An 18,988-nucleotide genomic window follows, 5' to 3' on the forward strand; every position below is an offset into this window, starting at 1 on the left:
GCTGAATTTGACCAAGTGGTGCTGATTTCTCTGTGCTGTGCTGCTCAGTGTGTTGGGGCTTCATGTCCTCAAAAGAAAAAAGCAAAAAAAAGCAAACTCTTTTGGGCCACTCTTAAAACTCTTTCCCCCTTTTCTTTATGGTGGATTTGAAAGCATGATTTTTGGGCAGTATTAGCAAAACGGCTAAGCCCCTTTGCTGGCCCAGGATGTCCGAACTGCCATAGGCTCAAGTGGACTCTTGCCATAAATGCTCACTGGAAAACTTGGGATAAATGTTGAAATCCAGCGAGCCCTGGGAGAAGGACAACGTACAGCACCCTGTGGAGAATGGCGTGTGGAGGAATGGAAATGTCTTGTTCCTCGGATAGCAGAGGTCTGGTGTGAGGATGTGGCTTGGCAATAGGAAGTGGCATAGCTTTTGATTTAGTATGTGGAGTGGAACCATGTAACGCAGCCCTACAGCAGTTTCATGCGGGCTGCATGCCAGGTGTAGTCATCCTGGGTCTGGGCCTTGTCCCCACCCAGAACTCTTCCACTCTTGTTTCTTGTGTTGGCTTAGCACAAGGGCTTGCCATGCTCAGGCCTGGAGCTCCACCATCGTCTGTTTTTTCTTTTTCCTCTTCAGCTGATCTCGACTGACTTCCTGTATCTAAAGAGCAGCTGGTTTGAGGAGGAAACCTCTTGCCGGGGGTACAGAGGGTGGAAAAACTTGCCATCATTGGAAGTGAAGAATCCCCGCTTTATTGGCAGCTCTGAATTCTCTGCTGAACAGCTACTGATGTCACACAGACGTCCAGTCTGGTTCCACAAATACCTGATTTCTCTGACAACTCTGCTTATTTCAACTAGAGAACCACTTGCTTCTTGGCAGAGGAATTGGCATTTGGCTCAGATGCTGCCAACTTTTGAGTTTTTGGGGTGTTTTATACCCTGGCTTAGCACTGTCTGTGTGGTTGTTGTCTTCTAAAACCAACCAACTTGGGGCTTTGAGGATGCACTTCTAGAGACTCTAGTAAGGTGGAGCCATGCTTCACTGAGCCAGTGTCTGAAGGCACGTGTGTTGCAGATGAGTTTGTTTTGTAGTGAGAGAAGTTGCTGTTGGAAAAATATCCTGGCAGTTACAGAAAAGTCATTCTATTCCATAAAAAAAAAAAACTTGAGGACTCCAAGATTTAAGTTATCGTATCACTTAAACACAAGTGACTGTTTAAACAGCCAGGATTCAGAACCTATGCAGTGTTCTCTGTTCTCGTATTTAGAACTGCAGGAAGTGTAATTGCTCTTCTGTGCCGTTTCTTGGTTTGCTGAATTACAGCCGTTTTGTCATTTTGTCCTGAAATTAAACTGAAGCTTAAGTCCGTGCCCCAGGAGGATAGGACTAGTGGCTGCTCTGTGAATAGGCTCAAAATGTGTTTGACTTCTTCCTGTTCCATTCCCTCCACCCCCACCCCCACTATCTCAGCCTTCCAAGACCCTCCAGCACATCCTTTCCACGTCTAACTAGGATGTGTCCAGGACTAGACAAATAAGACTCCTGAAGCTGTTTGGTTTCTGGCATACCGTGTGGCAGAGCAAGGCCATGATGAATCTAATCTTTGAAATGGCTTAAGAGTTGCCCGCTGTGTCAGATTGGCTAATGGAATTGAGGCCAAACAAGTATCCCTCATCTCACCTGTGATTCTTCTGGCGAACTCCTGCTTTTATTCTCCCTTTCACAAAGGGAAAGATCAGTGGCTAATCCGGATCAGGCATTCAGACTTTGTTTTGCTGTTTATCTTGTATGTGGGAAGTTGTACGTTTTCTATCTCTGGGAAGAATAGGGATTTGAGGTGAGGCTTGATCAAGCAGACACAGACAGGCTTGCTCGCAGGACTCCGCTAAAGTGGATGTGTCAGTGTTCACTTCCAAATGAGCCCAAAGCAGAGCTGGTAAAGCCCCTTCTCTCTGAACCGCTTGGATGCCAGGACCGAGCTAATCCTTGCCTGAGCGATCACCTGCCTGTCTGAATGTTCCAGCTGAAGTGTGAGCTCTCCTGTCATGCTTGCTTCCTTCACTAGAGTGTTTAGTGGGTGAGGGAGGGACTCTGAAGATTAATGTAGCTAAGTGGCGGAAGCATCATATGATTTTCAATGGGAAAAGCTCTGCTTGCATGTTATGGTGTTGGCACCTACAAGCAACTCCTAGTGTGGCTAGTTGTTGACTTGTGTATTGATGATCTTCTGTCCTGGTTATCACTATTTAATAAGTTGCATTAGCTGATTGCTCAATATCTGTCTGTCTCTTTAGTTTTGAAGCACAGTTGCTTTGGGTAACGAATCTTAAATCTGAGTCTAGTACAGTTGAGTCTGAAAACACTATCCTTTTCTGGGATCACTTTTATTGACTTGCTGAATATCAATGCTCCCCCTAAATCAGTGCTCCCCAAACTGTGGGGAGCACCCCCCAGGAGGACACAGAGAAATGTTCAGGGGGGCATGGCGGTGCAGGGGTCATGCTCCATGGAGGGTGGGGAGGAAGTGCCATCCAGCCCTGCTCTGGCCTCTGCTCCCAGCACCCTAGCCTCAGGCTGCAGACGGATTCCCATTATGCGGGGGGGGGCATGACAGAAAAAAATGTGGGGACCACTGCCCTAAATTGATTTCCCACCACCCACCCCCACCCCCAATGTTGGTTCAGCCAGGTAGGCTTCTGTGTGATTTGCAACATCAGAAAAGCAGAAATCAAAGAATTTATTTTGAAAGCTCTTTTTGTAGTTGTGCTAAATATTCTGACCTCTTCCCTATAAAGCAACCAACAACCATAATTGAAGCTCAGATTTCAACAATACAGGTATCAAAACCTTTGAAGGTCTCAGCAGGTGGGCTGATAAGGAGGGAGAGGAGAATCCAAGAATGGGGTGGGGGGGATCCTTGAACAAAGAACTTGATAACGGTTTAAATCTCAGCCCTGAAGCTGAGGGGTAGGTAGTGTCTGCTGAGAAACTGACTGTAACCCAGTCCTCAGGACAGTGGGATACCAGGGGTAAGTCAACCCACTTAAGTCTTGCAGGAAAGGCTAAGTTTAAAAATATATAATAAAATGCCTTTCATTATTTTAACCCTCTTCTCTGACTGCTGTGTTCCTATGGATAAATAATACTTGTTTTGAACAAGTTACTCAATGTCGCTGCATTTACTACTGTCTGCAGCTCCTAGAAGAAACCCAGTTGGACCTCCTGAGGAAACGAGGGTGCTGTAACCTGGAGACCCAGTCTAAAAGTGGAGTGAACGGCAGGTTTTCACTCTGAAAGAAGTGCAGGTGCTGGGCCTGCCTCTTGGAAGGGTGCTCACAGAGAGACTGGCTAAGGGGTCAAAGGTACAACTCATCCTGGAACTGTGACACTTGCCTGTTCTTAGAGACTTCACCCATCCTCTTTATATTGCATTGGCAAGAACAGTATAGGAGTACAACAGACTTCTTCCAGCCAGGGGACTTGCTAATGTTGCAAGGTTTTCATTCCTACTTAGGTTATTCTGGTCGCTCTGTGTGGGGACACAGGCAGCAGCAGCCTTATGTAAAGGGTAGGTTAAGTTACACTGATATGTGATTGGAGTAGAACTCCTGGGCCAGGTATCTAGTGCCTTCGGGTACATACGCATACTCTTCTCCTTTCTGAACACTTGAAATGCCATTGGGTCAAATAGCTTGTAGTTTTCATAAAGGTTTTGTAATTGAAGCCTCACTTTGATATTCCCATAAGGAGAAATAATTTTAGTTATAGGTCAGGCAATCCTAATTGATAAGGACTTTGCTGTAATGAGGCCACCAGCTTTTATATAAAGACCAATAAAAAGAATTATGTCAAAGCTCAGAGGAGGCGCTGAATAATTGACATGAAGTTTAAAACACTAAAAATGAATCCGGCTCGATTTCTTGAAGTGCTGAGTACAATCACTGGAGGGAGAATAAAAAGGAGCCCAATTAAAATCTCTCCAGTGCAGGTTCCGAGCATTTTGCTCATAGGTTGTTTCTCTGGCCTTATCTCATTGGCCAGACTTGTTTCTCTTCTGTACCTGTTCAAATTAGGGCTGGGAGATGAGGTTTAAATTTAATAAATATCAGCCTTTAGCTCCACCTAAAACTCTCTCCCCACCTCTTGTACTGAAGGTTTTTCTGAGTTCTTGCCGCTGCAGTTCCTAGTTATAGCCAGCTCCTGAAGCAGCCAAACACGCCATTGGGTGGAAGCACTGACCGGAAGCAAAGGGTCCTGGAAACCTCATGAGAGCCTGGTGTAGAACTTCCAGCCCAGTTCTCGATGTTCTGGGCCTCGGAGAGGCCCCGGACTCTCAGGCTGTTTCTGGTAGTGAGCCCGTGACTCCGTGCTAGAGGAACTGTGACCAATCAAGGTATTTGCTGCACTTGTTTCAAGGTCTCTAATTGGTGAGTTGCTCGTAAAAGGCAGGACAGTGAGAGGAGGAACCGGCTCTACTCTCCTTTTTAGTCAGTTACCCAGCTGCTCCAGCCATAGACCACCAGCCTTAGCAAACACAGGTCTTTGAGCTCTGCAGTGTAGGTTAGCAAAGCTGTAAGCCGCTGTTAAACGCTTCCAGCACTGAGTGGTTTTTTTTTTTTTTTTTTTTCCTCCCCCCTGTGAGCTGAGATGCCCCAAATTAGTCTCCTGGAAACTGCCCTTACAGTTCATTTCTGCTCAGGTTTGGGATAACTTTGAAATGTGTCCTTCAGTAGAAAAATGGCTCTGCATGCTGCTAGTTCACAAAGACCGATCCTAGATGTTCTCTATTGAGGAGTTGTTTTAAGTGGCTGATCTCAAAACGCCCACATAGTCAGCTGAAGAGAGCAACTGGTTTCTGTTCTTTGCATTTTACTTAATGTCATTTGTGCATGGCACTTTACAGAGAAGTAAGAAAACGAGGTTTCTACCCTGAAGAACAGTCCTGTGAGAGAGGAAATGTAATGAGAAAAGACCCTAGATCATGGAGGAATGAAACAGGAGGCCTGACTTTTAGCAATGATCGATTTATTAGCTTTGTGTGTTAGAATTGCCTGTGCACATTTCCCATTGGATACGCTTCAGCTAGTGCAATAACCAGCCACACATCTCTGCTCCCTCTGCAGAGTGTTTCATGCAGAGAGAATGTCAGTTGTGTCTTGCCTTGGGGTGGGTCTGTTGGGCCTTTACAGCAGATGAACAGTTTGTTTAACGAGATTTGTGGACTGAAATGGGGACGTAAGTGGCTGGGAACCTGACTCTGAGCACATTGAGATAGAACAGAACAAGGGGAAGGGAATCCTCAGGGGGGTGGCAAGGCGCTGGCCGGGGTGTGAAGGAAGAGGTGGGCAGAGCGCAGACTAGTAAGATGGTGCCTCGGTGGTGGTAGTGGCGAAGTGGGCTTGACAAACTGGAAGTGTGACCAGTACCTCTTGTTGTCCCACTGGGCACAGGTTCAGGGCATCGTGCGCCGCAAGGAGGTAATAAGGCAGTGTGCATTACGTCCTGAGTAAAAATAAGTGGGCTGTTCCTTAGAGAGGGAAGATGGCTGAGTGATTGGGGCACTGGCCTAGGACTTGGGAGACTGGGAGTAGGTTCCCTGCTCTGCCTGAGATCGCCTGTTCTGAGACCTTCGCACCTCTGACTCTCTTCCCATCTGGACAATGGGAAAACAGCCTTGCCCTGCATCACAGGATAAATCCATGAAGATTGTGAAGGGCTTTGAGATCTACTGATGTGAAGCCCCTTCGTCTCAGTCTTGTTTTGTTCCTGTTACCTAGCCTCCCAAGATGCAGTGGGTGCTTCATGGTCCCTGCCTGAAAACACTTACAACCTAAATGCCAGTTGGGGGGTCACCTGCAGTAGGCTGGTGAGGGGGGAATTATCAGAGAGAACATGGCTAGCTCAGTGCAGGGATTCACTCTGGCATCACTTCTAGAGGACAAGTGTGGAAGAGAGGCGTTTTGGGGGCATTTCAATGAAGCGACGACGCAGTGAATCCGAATGGGGGGTTGCACCCAGTGCAGAGGGGTGGCAGGAAGAGGCCGAAGTCTCTGCAGGTTACCTTGCATTAGCATAGTCGTTTTGAATGCTCTTTGGTGAATAAAGGCATTTAGGAATAATCCCCAAATACTGTGATATTTGCAGTCTGTCTGTCTCAAATGCACAAATGGGGGAAAACTGTCAGTTAAGTTGAATATTATTGCAGAATTCAGTGAGTAAAATGACGGCTATTCTTTTCCATCTCCATTGCTGAGACCACCTGAATAGGGGGTCAGTGCTGTGTATCTCGCAACTACTTATCCCAGTCTCCTCCCAAAGAGTTGGGGGCTGACTACTAAGGGAGTACTGTGCCAAGAGCATTCTGAGGGGATTTCCCCTTACAGATTTAAGTGTGCTAATATGGTAGGACAGTGTTTATGAAATGAGGTGTTTGCATATTCATAGGTCCATGTTCAGAACCTCATGGCTTTCTGGAGTTGGGGTTCTGAAACTGGGGGTTGGGACCACTCAGGGGGTCATGAGGTTATTTCATGGGGGGTCACGAGCTGTCAGCCTCACCCAAACCCTACTTTGCCTCCAGCATTTATAATGGTGTTAAATGTCCAAAAAAAATTTTTTTTTTTTTTTTAAATTTATAAAGGGGGGGGGCGGGGAGAGAGATTGCACTCAGAGGCTTGCTAGGTGAAAGGGGTCACCAGTACAAAATTTTGAGAATGACTGTTCTAGAGGGATTGTTTCTTTGCAAAAGAAAATGAAATGTGGTGTGGCTTCCATGGAAACCCACTTGCAGGCGTTCTCCAATCCAGGAGGAAGGTTGATTTGTTTACCATACAAAGGAGAGGGTTAAGAGCATCTTTGGCTCATTTCACAGCCTGAGGTCTGCTAGCTGCTTGTGTGTCTTGGAGAGAGATGTTAGTATCTCCAGATCATTCTTCAAAACAAAACATACAAGCCCCCTAAAATGTCATATGTTAAAATAATGATGGACTCACCAGCATGCTAGTAGATATGCGGGAACTCTGCATGTATAATTGAGTGCCAAAACCTTTCTCTGAAGTCTTGACTTCAGTGGAGCTACACATGCACTTTAGTGGCTTGCGGCCAGTGTGCGGAGAGACTTTCAGGACTGAGCCTCAAATGCGGATCTGTTACTGACTAGCTGAGTGCGCTCTCTTCTCATTCAAAAGGCAGCAACTCCAGTAAGTAGCCTGTTGCCCCTTGTCACTCAGCTGATGCATTGGTTATACTGGAGGGTAGGGATAGGATACAGAGGGGACCTAGACAAATTAGAGGATTGGGCCAAAAGAAATCTGCACTTGTTCTTGTTGAACCTCATCAGAGCCCTGCACTTGTGACAGAAGAATCCCATGCACTGCTACAGACTAGGGACCAAGTGGCTAGGCAGCAGTTCTGCAGAAAAGGACCTAGGAGTTAGTGGACGAGAAGCTGGATATGAGTCAGTGTGCCCTTGTTGCCAAGAAGGCTAACGGCATTTTGGGGTGTATTAGTAGGAGCACTGCTAGCAGATCAAGGGACATGATCATTCCCCTCTATTCAGCATTGGTGAGGCCTCATCTGGAGTTCTGTGTCTAGTTTTGGATCCCCCACTACAGAAGGAATGTGGACAAATTGGAGAGAGTCCAGTGAAGGGCAACAAAAATGATTAGGGGGCTGATAGGTCTCACTAACAGGAAGCTTTCCCTGGTAATCAGCCTTGCTTTTCCATTTCTGAATTTTTATCTCATTACTTCTAATTATTCCCCTTTGTGCCACCTTAAATAAATCCTCTGCTTTTGGAGCTCACGCTTTTCAAAACCTCGTAGGTGGTTTCCATGTTCTCACATCATGGTAGTCCCTTAGCTCTCTGAATCCTTCCAATTCCTTCATCTATCATTCTGATCTCCCTGGTTGGTCTTTAGAGTCTGTTTCCAAAAAACTAGTGTTCCGGGTATGTTCCCACCAGAGCTATAGATTGACTGTTCCCTCCCTACTCGGGATGGGATGCATTTGTGTATGCAGCCCAGAATTGCATTAGCCATTTCTGCTGCCACAGCCCATTGTAAACCCGTCAGTCTAGCAGTCTCCTGCGGTGTTACTGGCTTCCCTCTGCTGAGGAGTGGTGTTTGTTTTCCCCAAGATGTATCCGGGCTTGTCTACACTGGCAATTTACAGCGCTGCAACTTTCTCTCTGGGGTGTGAAAAAACATCCCCCTGAGCACAGCAAGTTCCAGCGCTGTAAAGCACCAGTGTAAACAGTGCCCCAGTGCTGGGAGCTGTGCCTCTTGTGGAGGTGGGTTTTTTAGAGCACGATCTCCCAGCGCTCTGCCGTGACTACACGAGCCACGTTAAAGAGCTGCTAGTGTAGACTAGCCCTTCGCTTGTGATTTTATTTATTTATTCCAAGCCAAATTGTTTTGTTTGCCAGGTCCCCTTTAGTCCTCATGGGCATTTGCAACTCCTCCCAACTTCCATCCCTGGGAGATTTCATTAACGTGGTTCACTCTCTCCTTTCAGTCATTTATTAAAGAGGGACCCTGATGCGGATTCCTGCAGTACAACTCAATACATTGCTGATTAGCGTTGCCCTTGGTTTTCACTCTTAGCTAGTTTTTCATGGAATTGTTTCTATCCAACATCATTTGAATTAATTTACGCAGTAACAATGCATGATGATTGAATGCTTTAGTGAAATCCAAATATGACATCTGCTATTTTGCCTGCACTGACTATAAATTGATCACTCTGCTTGGAATTAGTGTTTGTCTCAAGGATTTTTTTGATCCTTCTTAACACTTATATTTTTATATACCTCTAGCCTTAATTTGTTAACTTTTGTGCCAGCATCTGGGATGAATTTATTGGTCTAAAATCTTGCAATCTCCAGTCGTCTTGTGTTAGTGATGATGGTTGCTTCCAGCCTGCACCGCTGTGTTTTTTCTTCCTCTGTTTCATAATCTCCCACCAGGATATATTTGTCCTTATTCCTCCTAGGTATGAGCTGCTTACAGGGAGGGGAAAACCTGGTCCGTCAACTCAGAGCACCACACAAGAGTTAATTGTTTGTTGTTATAAATATTCAGTAAGCTCTACTGAGGGTACTTCTCTTGATTTGCTAAACAGACCTTGCTTGTGTTTCTAGCCGAATCTCTTACAGGTGTTGTCTTGTAACAGATTCCAGCAGCCCAAGAGTTAAAGCTGTAGGCTGGAAGAATGGCTGCTGTTCCGGGAATGATTCACGTGGGCAGTGCCTCCTTTTTAGGGCAGCCTCCTGTGCTCTCTGCATAGATGATAGCTTTCACCTTGCTGGCTTGGCTGTGAGTGCCTCCCTCCCCCACCTGGAGAACAATGGAGGCAGTTTGCAGTGCTTTAAGTGGAGAGAGCTCCTAGGCTAATTGGGATTAGTCACCAATTTTCAGGGATAATTCTGTGTCTTGTGAGGCTGTCCAGTTTTTGTGATTTGCAAGGTTTTACTCTTCCTTATTTCCCTTCCCTCCCTCACCCTGGGAGCAAAGCTCAGTGTGACCAGACAGCAAGTATGAAAAATCGGGGTGGGGGTTGGGGGATAATAGGTGCCTACATAAGACAAAACCCCAAATATTGGGACTGTCCCTATAAAATCAGGACATCTGGTCACCCTAACAAAGCTGCAGATTCCTTCAACACAAGTTCTGGTCTCCATGACTCCAGGCCTTAAGTGAAAGCTATTTTAAAACAGAATTCCTCTCCCATCTAATATTCTTTGCTCCCTTGGTGCAGCGATGAAGTGCTCACATTGTTAATTAGGTCATCTTTGTTCCTTGTGCATATTTTAGCTGGTGCCTATACCGGAATGAGGGGAAAGTTATTTGAAGGCTCTCTATCAACCTAGAAACCCAGAAACACTTTCCTGAGTTGTCAGTCAGTAGTGGGTGTGTGTTTTTGTTTTTTTTTTTTTTAAGGTAGTGGGACGTTACTCTATTACAGAGGGTTTCTGTGCCCCTTCTCTCCCTAAATTCCTCCCCTGATGCCCAGGCAGCCCCTGCAGGGTTTGTGAAGCACCGCAATCATTCACAAAGACTTGAGATTGTGTCTTGGAGGTTGCCCTCTGAGCCCATTCATGGGGAGAACAAATAGTGGGTGTTTGATCTTCTGGCATGCCCCATGAAACACCTCCTGCACTAAGCCAATACAATGGTAAGATGCTTCCTTTTTTCCCCCTCCCTTTATCCACCCATATGATGCTAAAAGGCAACAGAGGGTCCTGTGACACCTTTAAGACTAACAGCCTTAAAGGTGCCACAGGACCCTCTGTTGCGTTTTACAGATTCAGACTAACACTGCTACCCCTCTGATACTTGACACCATATGATGCTGACAGCCTTTTCCGATCAATTGGAGCCTACCTGCTGCATTCTGCAAACGCATTGCGTGAGCGTGTTTCATAGTGTGCACAGAACACTGTTATGTAGGTTTCAAAACACACGGGCTGGCTGGAATAGTGGGGAAGACTGGGAATCGTTTTTGAAGTGTGTGGGTTTTTCAATGCAGTTTCTGGGTGCAGAACAGGTTTGGTTTTTTCCTTCCTTTCCACTGCTGTCTGCTTGGTGCCTGTGGGGGAGATCCAGGTCAAACTAGCCAGAAGACTCTCCTGTGTGCAAAAAGCAGGATTCCCCAAGGATTTGGTCTTGAGGCATGATCAGAACACAGGACTGAGAGCCAGGATTTACGAATGCTAATCCCAGCTCTGACGTGGGCTTGCTCTGTGGATTTGGGCAAGTCACTTAATCTTGGTGTCTGTTTTTATTTCCCCTGCGTTTCATCCCATTTTTGTTCTGAGAGCAGATACCTAAAACTACTGTGACTTGCTCCGTATTCATTGAGAAAGAGAGGCAGAAAATGGTGGGGGGGTGGAAAAATTCCATATTTGGTTCTCTTCCAGGGGAACTTTGTCCACAACCTCATTTAATTTGGGCTAGACTGTAAAGCTGGTCATGACAAGTCGGAGATCGCCTTCCCTGCAAGGCGGAAATGGAGCATATGTAGTATTGAACCCTCCCTTTACATGGAACATTTATTTCACAAAAATGATGAGGGGTATGGAATGACTTCCGTATGAGGAGAGAGTAATAAGACGGGGACTTCAGGTTGGAAAAGAGACGACTGAGGGAGGATATGACAGAGGTCTATAAAATCATGACGGGTCTGGAGAAAGTAAATAAGGAAGTGTTGTTTACTCCTTCTCATAACATAAGAACTAGGAGTCACCAAATGAAATTAATAGGCAGCAGGTTTAAAACAAAAGGAAGTATTTTTTCACACAGTGCAGTTAACCTGTGGAACTCCTTGCCAGAGGATATTGTGAAGGCCAAGAGTAGAACAGGGTTCAAAAAAGAACCAGCCCAGTTCATGGAGAATCGGTCCATCAATGGCTATTAGCCAGGATGGGCAGGGAGGGTGTCTAGCCTCTGTTCACCAGGAGCAGGGAATGGGCGACTGGCTGGATCACTTGATTCCCTGTGCTGTTCATTCTCTCTGGGGCACCTGGCATTGGCCACTGTCAGAGGACAGGACACAGGGCTAGATGGACCTTTGGTCTGACCCAATCTGGCCGGTCTTATGTCGCTCAAAGTTACAAGTATGCAGTGGTGTTATAGCCATGTCAGTCCCAGCATAGTGGAGAGACAAGGTGGGGATGATAATATCACTTCAGTTGGGGAGAGACCAGAACTTACCCAGAGTTCTTCTTCAGGTCTGGGTGTTCACTGGCCACTCACCTTGAGTGGCCCCTTGCAATGTGTTAACTACTTATGCTAATTAATCTGTTCCCTCTTGGATTTAGCTGGGACACCCTGAGGGCTTGTGTACATTTAATGCTTCAGTGGCGCAGCTGCCCTGTTACCTATACTGATGGGATTGGTTCTCTGGTTGGCATAAGTATCCACCTCCCCGAGAGGTGGTAGCTAGATGGACGGGAGAATTGTCCCATTGCCCTAGCACTGTCTACACCAGGGATTAGGTCGGTTTAACTGCGTTACTCAGGGGTGTGGATTTTCCTAGTGTAGACCAGGCCTGAGTACCTTTCCCAGACCCGAAGAAGAGCTCTGTGCAAAGCTCAAAAGCTTGTCTGTCTCTCTCTCACCAGCAGCAGTGGGCCCCAGAAAAGATATTACCTCCCCCACCTTCTCTCTCAAGGTACAAGTGCTCTTCAGAAGGGGAGAAGTGTTTCTCTTGGATGTGATTTGAAAGATACGAGGCTGAGGACGCGTAGATGTGGCGCAATGCTTTGTAAGGCTGATGCTCTATCCCTTGAAGTGTACAGAAGCATTCTGAAGGACAAAGGAATCCTGAAACGGGGCATTGGCACAAACGGCCTGAGAAGCGAATAGCAGGTTCATAAATGTGTTGGTAGCTGCTGAGGAGAAGGTGAAGGAATTCAGAACCTCTCCAGTCTAGCTTGTCTGTTTTTTGAATTCAGCCCGAATTGACAGATGGTCACACTGCTTGGGGTCCTGTGGAAAGAGAATTTGTGGCCTGAGCCCAGCTGGTAACCGACTGAGGCGTCTGTCTCAGAATCCTCCATAACAATTGTTACTAAGAAGCACCCCCGTTGGGCTTGCTGGGGATGAAAGCCATCCGTGGGCATGGCTTGTGCAACTCTTCTCGGGTCCCAGAGGTCATCCCGCTTGTTTTGATCAGGAAGCTTCAGTTGCCTTGCTGAGCTGACGGATGTTTTGGGCAGGTGGAGGTTGCTATTGTCTTGGTGGCTTCTTCCCCCAGCACAAAATTCACCCAGTTAAAGAGGAACTGGTGAAGGTGAAAGACCGAGCTATACATGGTGCTGGGCCAGAGAGGGCCTGGCTGATTTTTGTGTCGCTTGCGTGCAGTTCACGTGCAGAAGCTACGTACCTGAGGGCTAAGTAGCAAAAGCAAAATGGGATGATTGCAGAATAGTCTGATTTGCTGAAGGATTGTGTGTGTGTTTGATGCAAATGCGAATAGAGGGGTGAGTATTGGCATCTGCCTTTCCATAGGGAATCCTGCGCAAGGCCTACTCACTCAGCTGCCCTACTGCTGATCTTCTGAGGTACTGGGCAGTAGAGTTCAGTGAGCTCTTGCTAGTAGTCTGTCTAGTGACAGATCGGCTGGCCAGGCAGCATGCGTTACGGGAGCCGTTCAGGGCAGATTATGGAGTCTGCGCTTGGACATTGCTGGAGAAAGAGGTGGCCAGAAATGATTCTGTGCTCATGGGTTTCATTTAGTTTTTCAATGCATTTTCTAGATCGGCCCCAGAGAAAGGGGATGCCAGATTCCTGCCTCTGGGGCTGCGGCATGGGTGAGCACGAGGGATTTGGGGAGGGGGGGCAGGTGAGGCATAAGGGGAAGGGAACAGTTCTTGTCTTGCTCACCAGCCTCTCCCCGGTCTCTCTTCTGTAGCTTCTTGTGTTGATCACTGTGTGTGTGTGTGTGTGTGATAACAATACTGCCCATGGTTAGCTTGGAAGGAGAGCGCTCTCGGATGCTGTTGCAAATGGAAGTGTCATGATTCCTATCAGCATAAAGCCAGCAGGGTTTAAGCAGCAGAGGCAGTGTGTACGGTCTGAGAGCATTAGCTCTACCCAGGTGTGGGTGTTTGAGAGGGCAGCTGCAAGGCAGTTCGGCTCTGCCGTCCTCCCAGCCACCCACACGACTTTCGAAGCCCACGTCCTGAGTCAGTAACTTTGTGTGGGGGAGTTCGGATGAGTAAAGGATGGTTGGGAGGGATGCGTGCGCACGCACACACGTGGATGTGCACACAAACGCCCCACGTGCACACACCCCCCCACGTGTGTGTGTGTGTGTGTGTGTGCGTGCATATAAATGTTCTGTGCTTGCAGGCAAATTTTAAATCCAAACAAAATTGTAAGAGTTGAGTGGAGTATTTCAATAATGTTCTCTCTGGTGGGAGAAGCGAAGAGACATACAGGTTAATGCTGCATTTATTTCTTGGAGCAAATATCCAGGCATGGCAATGCACAGGATTCGTACCCAAAAGAACTTCTGTCTTGTTGTGGGTTTGCAGGAGACATTTTTCAAACGTCCATTGAGGCGCAGGTAATCGCGCAGTGCTGGGTGTGCAGAGATTAACCACATGCCCCTTCCAATCAGGGGCGGCTCCAGGCACCAGCGTACCAAGCGCGTGCCTGGGGCGGCAAGCCTGCCAGCCGCCATGAGGGCGGGAGTCAAGCTGCCTTTGGCGGTATGCCTGTGGGAGGGCCCGCTGCTTCGGCAGCAATTCAGCGGCGAGTATGCCGAAGGCCCGGGACTGGCAGACCTCCTGCAGGCGCGCCACCAAAAGCTGCCTGACTGCCGTGCTTGGGGCAGCAAAATACATAGAGCCGCCCCTGCTTCCAATAACCTGTTCGCTTGTCGTCTTTCCCTAGTACATCGATGCGATCAGCAACAAACAAGGTGAGCTAGAAAACCACGTCTCTGATGGCTATAAGACAGCGCTCACAGAGGAGAGGAGACGGTTCTGCTTCCTGGTAGAGAAGCAGTGTGCTGTGGCTAAGAACACCATCTCCTACCACGCCAAGGTGAGCAACCACCATGTTAATCAGCCTGTGAAGCCGCCTCTGGCTAGGAGACCCTCCAAAGAGGTCCAAGTGCTCCCATCAGTATGGACAGTGATCACACGAGGGCTGTCAATCGTTTTGGTTGGGTGCTCTGTGATGGCTGCCCTTTGACTGGTGCTGGGTTGGAACCCGGGACCTTCAAACAGACTGGGTGAATCTCTACAGTTTATGCTAATGACCAGACCAGTCCCCTGTGGTTCGGGCAGACGGGACAGGAATGCACGCTGATCAGGGTACTGCATGTGTGCCTGTATGTGTCTTTTTTTCCTGGGCTGTGTAAGCCACAATCTCATCTCTGTGAGGTGGTGATGTTTTTAGTTTTCAGCCACTCCTTGCAGATTGTGCCCAGGGAGGCAGGTGTTTTGCCCAAAGATCTACGGGATGGCAGGGCAGATGCCATTTATCTGCAGGGCCCTGGGGGTGCTGCTTTTCTGGGCTACTGAAGGAGGCCTCCACTTCATAGCCCTCCTGGAGAGGCTGCCAAAGGCCAGCTCTCACCCAGCCAGAGGAAGCCGATTGATTTGCTGTCTAGACGGTGACTGGCGAGGGCACGGCAGCAGCACACCACGGCCCAGCTTTCCTTTAAAGATGCCAGCCCCATCCCCGGTGCCTCTGCCTAGCGCAGCCCAGCTGAGGAACACACCTCTCCGGTACGCTCATGTAATCCTTGAGCTGTCATTAGTCACTGGGATGGAGTACGCAGGCTTAGAGGGGGGTCAAATCCCTGTTTGATCTGCTAATGAGTCACAAAACCAGACCAGAACCTGGCACAGTCACCCTCCTCCTGAAGGGAGGTAAGAAAATTCCTGCTTCTCGTTTTCTGTTTGTTTCGGAGGAGCAGCGAGCGACCGGGAACGTGGTGAGCTGGCTCCCTTTGTGAGCCATTGTGATTGCTACCTTACAACTCATCGTTAACAAAGGAAAGGATTCAATAGGAAGGCGGCTGTTCCACGCACTGCCTACATCTCTTACGAACTGTTCTGCAGGGGGAGGACAGCCCAGAGCTGGGATCTCGGAGCAGAGTTCTCTTGCCCCCTTGTGGTGCTCTGTTCGCTAACTCGGGTTGATACTGCGTGTCAGAGAGCATGCTGCTCCCTTAGCACCACAGCCGGCCGCCTGCATGCGCTCGCACGTCCAGTTATTCCTGTTTTTTTGTTTTGTTGTCCCTCCCCCCCCCCCCCCCATCTCACTTACAATCTCCATCTGTCAAGAGTGAGCTTTGAATAAGGGAGTAACAGAAGAGTCTCAGTGAGTCATCGCTATCCCTGCACTAGAATATATGCTGAGTCAAAACCCGATGTATGTTACAATGGGATGGGGTGGCAGCAGGGTGTGTGTGTAACTCTTCTCTTCAGAGATGGAGGTTCCAGAGTTCTCTCCAAGAGTTGTAAGTGGCCTAGAACGTCGCTGCAGCCTCACACGTTAAAAACAGCCCTTTTGCACCCCAGGCTTCATTGCGGTTTTACACCGTGGCTTCTCGCAGCAAAGAACGTGGACGATTTGTCAGAGGGAATTTTGCAGGTGGTTCATCCGCACTGCGGGTGGATGGGTGTGTAATGGGTCGGCCAATTTCCGAGGCTGGCGAAGTTAACAAACAGCCATTCCCACCAAAGGCGGCAGTGCTTCTCCCCTGAGGTGCGGTGGCCTGTCAGCCAGAAGCCTGCACATGAGGTGAAAGGGCTTTGACGCATGCAGTGGAAATGAGACGGGGCTTTTCCTAAAGCCAATGGAGATGGTTTAGGGACTGACTTCAATTTGCCCAAAGAGACTAGTAAAGCTAGAGGCAAACAGATACAGTTTCACCCTGCAATAATGCTGCTTTATCAGTTAATGGAGAAGGAGTTAATTTGCCTTCTGGGAGTGGCAGCTTGTCTGCTTTGGCTTCAAAATCAGCTACAGCTCACTTGTAGTGGTGGCATATTGTTCTGTGGGGTGTGTCCATGTTCCGGAAGCCATTAGGTGGGTGTGCAGTTGAGCTGCGTGGAAGGTGGCACCTGCTCCTTCTGTGTTTGGATGTGGGAGCAATTCCTGTAGCATTATCTAGCTTCCCAAGGGGACAAAACCCAAACTACCGATTCCCCTGCTTTGACAGAAGCTACAGGTCTTAATTTAGGCAAGAAAACCCAGAAACCGAGTTCAACCCCAGACCTTTGGGCTGGAGCATTGCCGTGGCCTCTGAACATGGCGGGGGGGGGGGGGGGGGGGAGAGACCCCTATAGCATCTGGCCCCAATGCCTAATCGCAGCCAGCTGAGGGAGGCTGAAGACTGACCTTCAGCTTAAAAATCCTTGAGATTGGAAACTGCAGAGGTCGGGCAGCCCTGTCAGACTAAATGAGGAGTCCTCTGCCTGTGCTGCCGTCTGGTTCCCAGAGAGTTCATTGCATTTCTCCCCTCGCTGCGTGCAACAGATGGCGAACGCTAAGGCTGCATCTGCATCTGTTCTTCTAATATGCCACGGCTGTGGTCAGTGCTGTTCTGTCGGATGCTTCTGACTATCCCCGGGTTTCCACCTCTGCTGTTATTAGCTTTTTATTGGCGAGGCGTGCAAGTCTTCTGGCATGGACATGATGTGTTGCAGGGACTCTCCGCTCTGCCTGCAGTCTGTCTCAGAATAACAATCCTTCATTAGCCAGCCCCGGCAATACAGCTGCCTGCTGACCGCCAGTCCCCGCTGCTTAGCAATTTCCAGATTTAGCAGAGGGGTATTTCTGAGGATTGAATGGTACAATACTGCCTCCAGCCACCCCCTTCCACAACATGCCCCAAACCTGTCTGCTCTGGCTGGCCGTGGGGGATGCCACAGCCTTGTCAGCATCACAAAGTAGCAGGTTTGTACAGCCAAATATCAGAACAGCAACTCTGGACTTTCCGCTCGCTCACCCAGCGCGAGAAGCGGGGTCCCCCTTGCTTTGTGCTCCAAAAGAATAGCAATGGATGCCAAGCAATGAATGCTGCACTAACACAATATGTGCTACCAAGTCACACACCACACCTGTTCTCCCCCAGCAAGGCTGGCTAGGAGCTGTCGCTGGATAGCGAACTGGTGTGGCTTCCAGGGCGCTCTTCTCGCCTGAGCCTTTGCTTGGAATAGATTTCTTGGTGTACAGGAGAGTTCAGATAAACTGAATAGCCCAGCTCTCCCTCCCTCCCTTTCTGCTCTGGCTCGTCCATTCTTTGAGCTGCCACGCACACAGAATGTTTCCAAGTAAGCTAGGGAAATGAAATACTCTTCAATTTTTCATGAGACCATACTGGCTCGTCTGCCAGTCTACACCCAATATTTGTGAGGTGCCGTGCTTTGTCCTGTTTGTTACACACCCGGGTAGATAAATCTCTCTCACTGCTCTAATTAGAGGAGTAGAGAGGAAATCTGGGCCAGTGGAACTCTGTGTTCCAAGCCGGCTCCGGTGGCAGCATAGTCGTGGTCTGCTTTCTGTGCCTCCTGGAATCCAGTCTGAAGAACGGATATTTGGGGGGCCTGGTTTGAGATGGGAGCTTTGCCGTGAACATTCTCTGCCCCTCCTCCTGAGAGGTGAGTGGATTTGTCTGGGGTCTCTTGTGTTCTCACTCTTCTCCCCTCCCGCCCCCTTGATTCTAGGGGAAAGAGATCTTGACACAGAAGCTCCCGATTTGGCAGCAATCTTGCTCGGACCCCAACAAGATCCCAGACCGGGCTATCCAACTGATGCAGCAGATGGCCGCCAGCAGCAATGGCACAATCATCCCCAGCTCCCTGTCTACGTCCAAATCGAACCTAATCATCTCAGACCCTATCCCCGGGGCCAAACCGCTCCCTGTCCCACCAGAGTTGGCGCCCTTCGTGGGGGTAAGTATGCAAGGCATCAGTGGTGCTGCCCTTGCTGAGTAACGTTATGGGTGTAGCGAGACCGTGCTAGGCTCACTAGCCTCCACCAGTCAGGCAAGTCCCCTGCCAATAAGCTTTAGACCGCATTCAGCGGTGGGGCTTTTGGGGAATCCCCTAGTGCACGCTTGTGAAGGAGGCTGGCGTGGGCCAGTGTGAATGGACCATCCTGCTTTATCATGTCTTTGAGGTTTGTGAGACATTCGGTGCCTCCCTGTGAAGACAGCCAGGATTTGCAAAGCCCCAGGGGGAGACGGGGACACAGTTTTTGAGCCCTGGCTTTGCAGGAAGAGTTGGGGAGGGAACCTGAGAGGCTGCATGATCCAGTGAAAACGGCTTAGCAGTGTAAATGAAAGGATGTCCCACTTGATGTAGTCAGTCTGTGGGACTTGCTGTCGGCGAGAACTGAACTGATCCTCTGGGTGGGCTTAGAACTGGGCGGTGTGAATGCTAGCATGTCTCACTTCCCCTCCTGTCAAGAGGGATATTTGTATCTCCGCCTGCTTTGCGCACACGGATCACGGCAGGGATCTGGTCCCTCA

General features: G+C 48.7%; 1 protein-coding gene across 4 annotated transcripts in view; it reads left to right on the top strand.

Annotated features, from left to right (window-relative positions):
- Positions 1-18,988, top strand: part of BAIAP2 (BAR/IMD domain containing adaptor protein 2) — an 85,070-nt gene that overhangs the window by 47,171 nt on the left and 18,911 nt on the right. For all 4 annotated transcript variants that reach the window (XR_008446921.1, XM_054047115.1, XM_054047113.1 and 1 more), the window contains exons 7-8: positions 14,392-14,544; positions 18,183-18,410. Coding sequence is in view for 3 of the 4 variants with exons in the window: in XM_054047115.1 (XP_053903090.1) it covers positions 14,392-14,544; positions 18,183-18,410 (381 nt within the window). In the remaining variant the exon portion in view is untranslated. The remainder of the gene's footprint in view (positions 1-14,391; positions 14,545-18,182; positions 18,411-18,988) is intronic.

This window comes from Malaclemys terrapin, chromosome 13 (genome assembly GCF_027887155.1).
Source record: "Malaclemys terrapin pileata isolate rMalTer1 chromosome 13, rMalTer1.hap1, whole genome shotgun sequence".
Classification (NCBI taxonomy): Eukaryota; Metazoa; Chordata; order Testudines; family Emydidae; genus Malaclemys; species Malaclemys terrapin.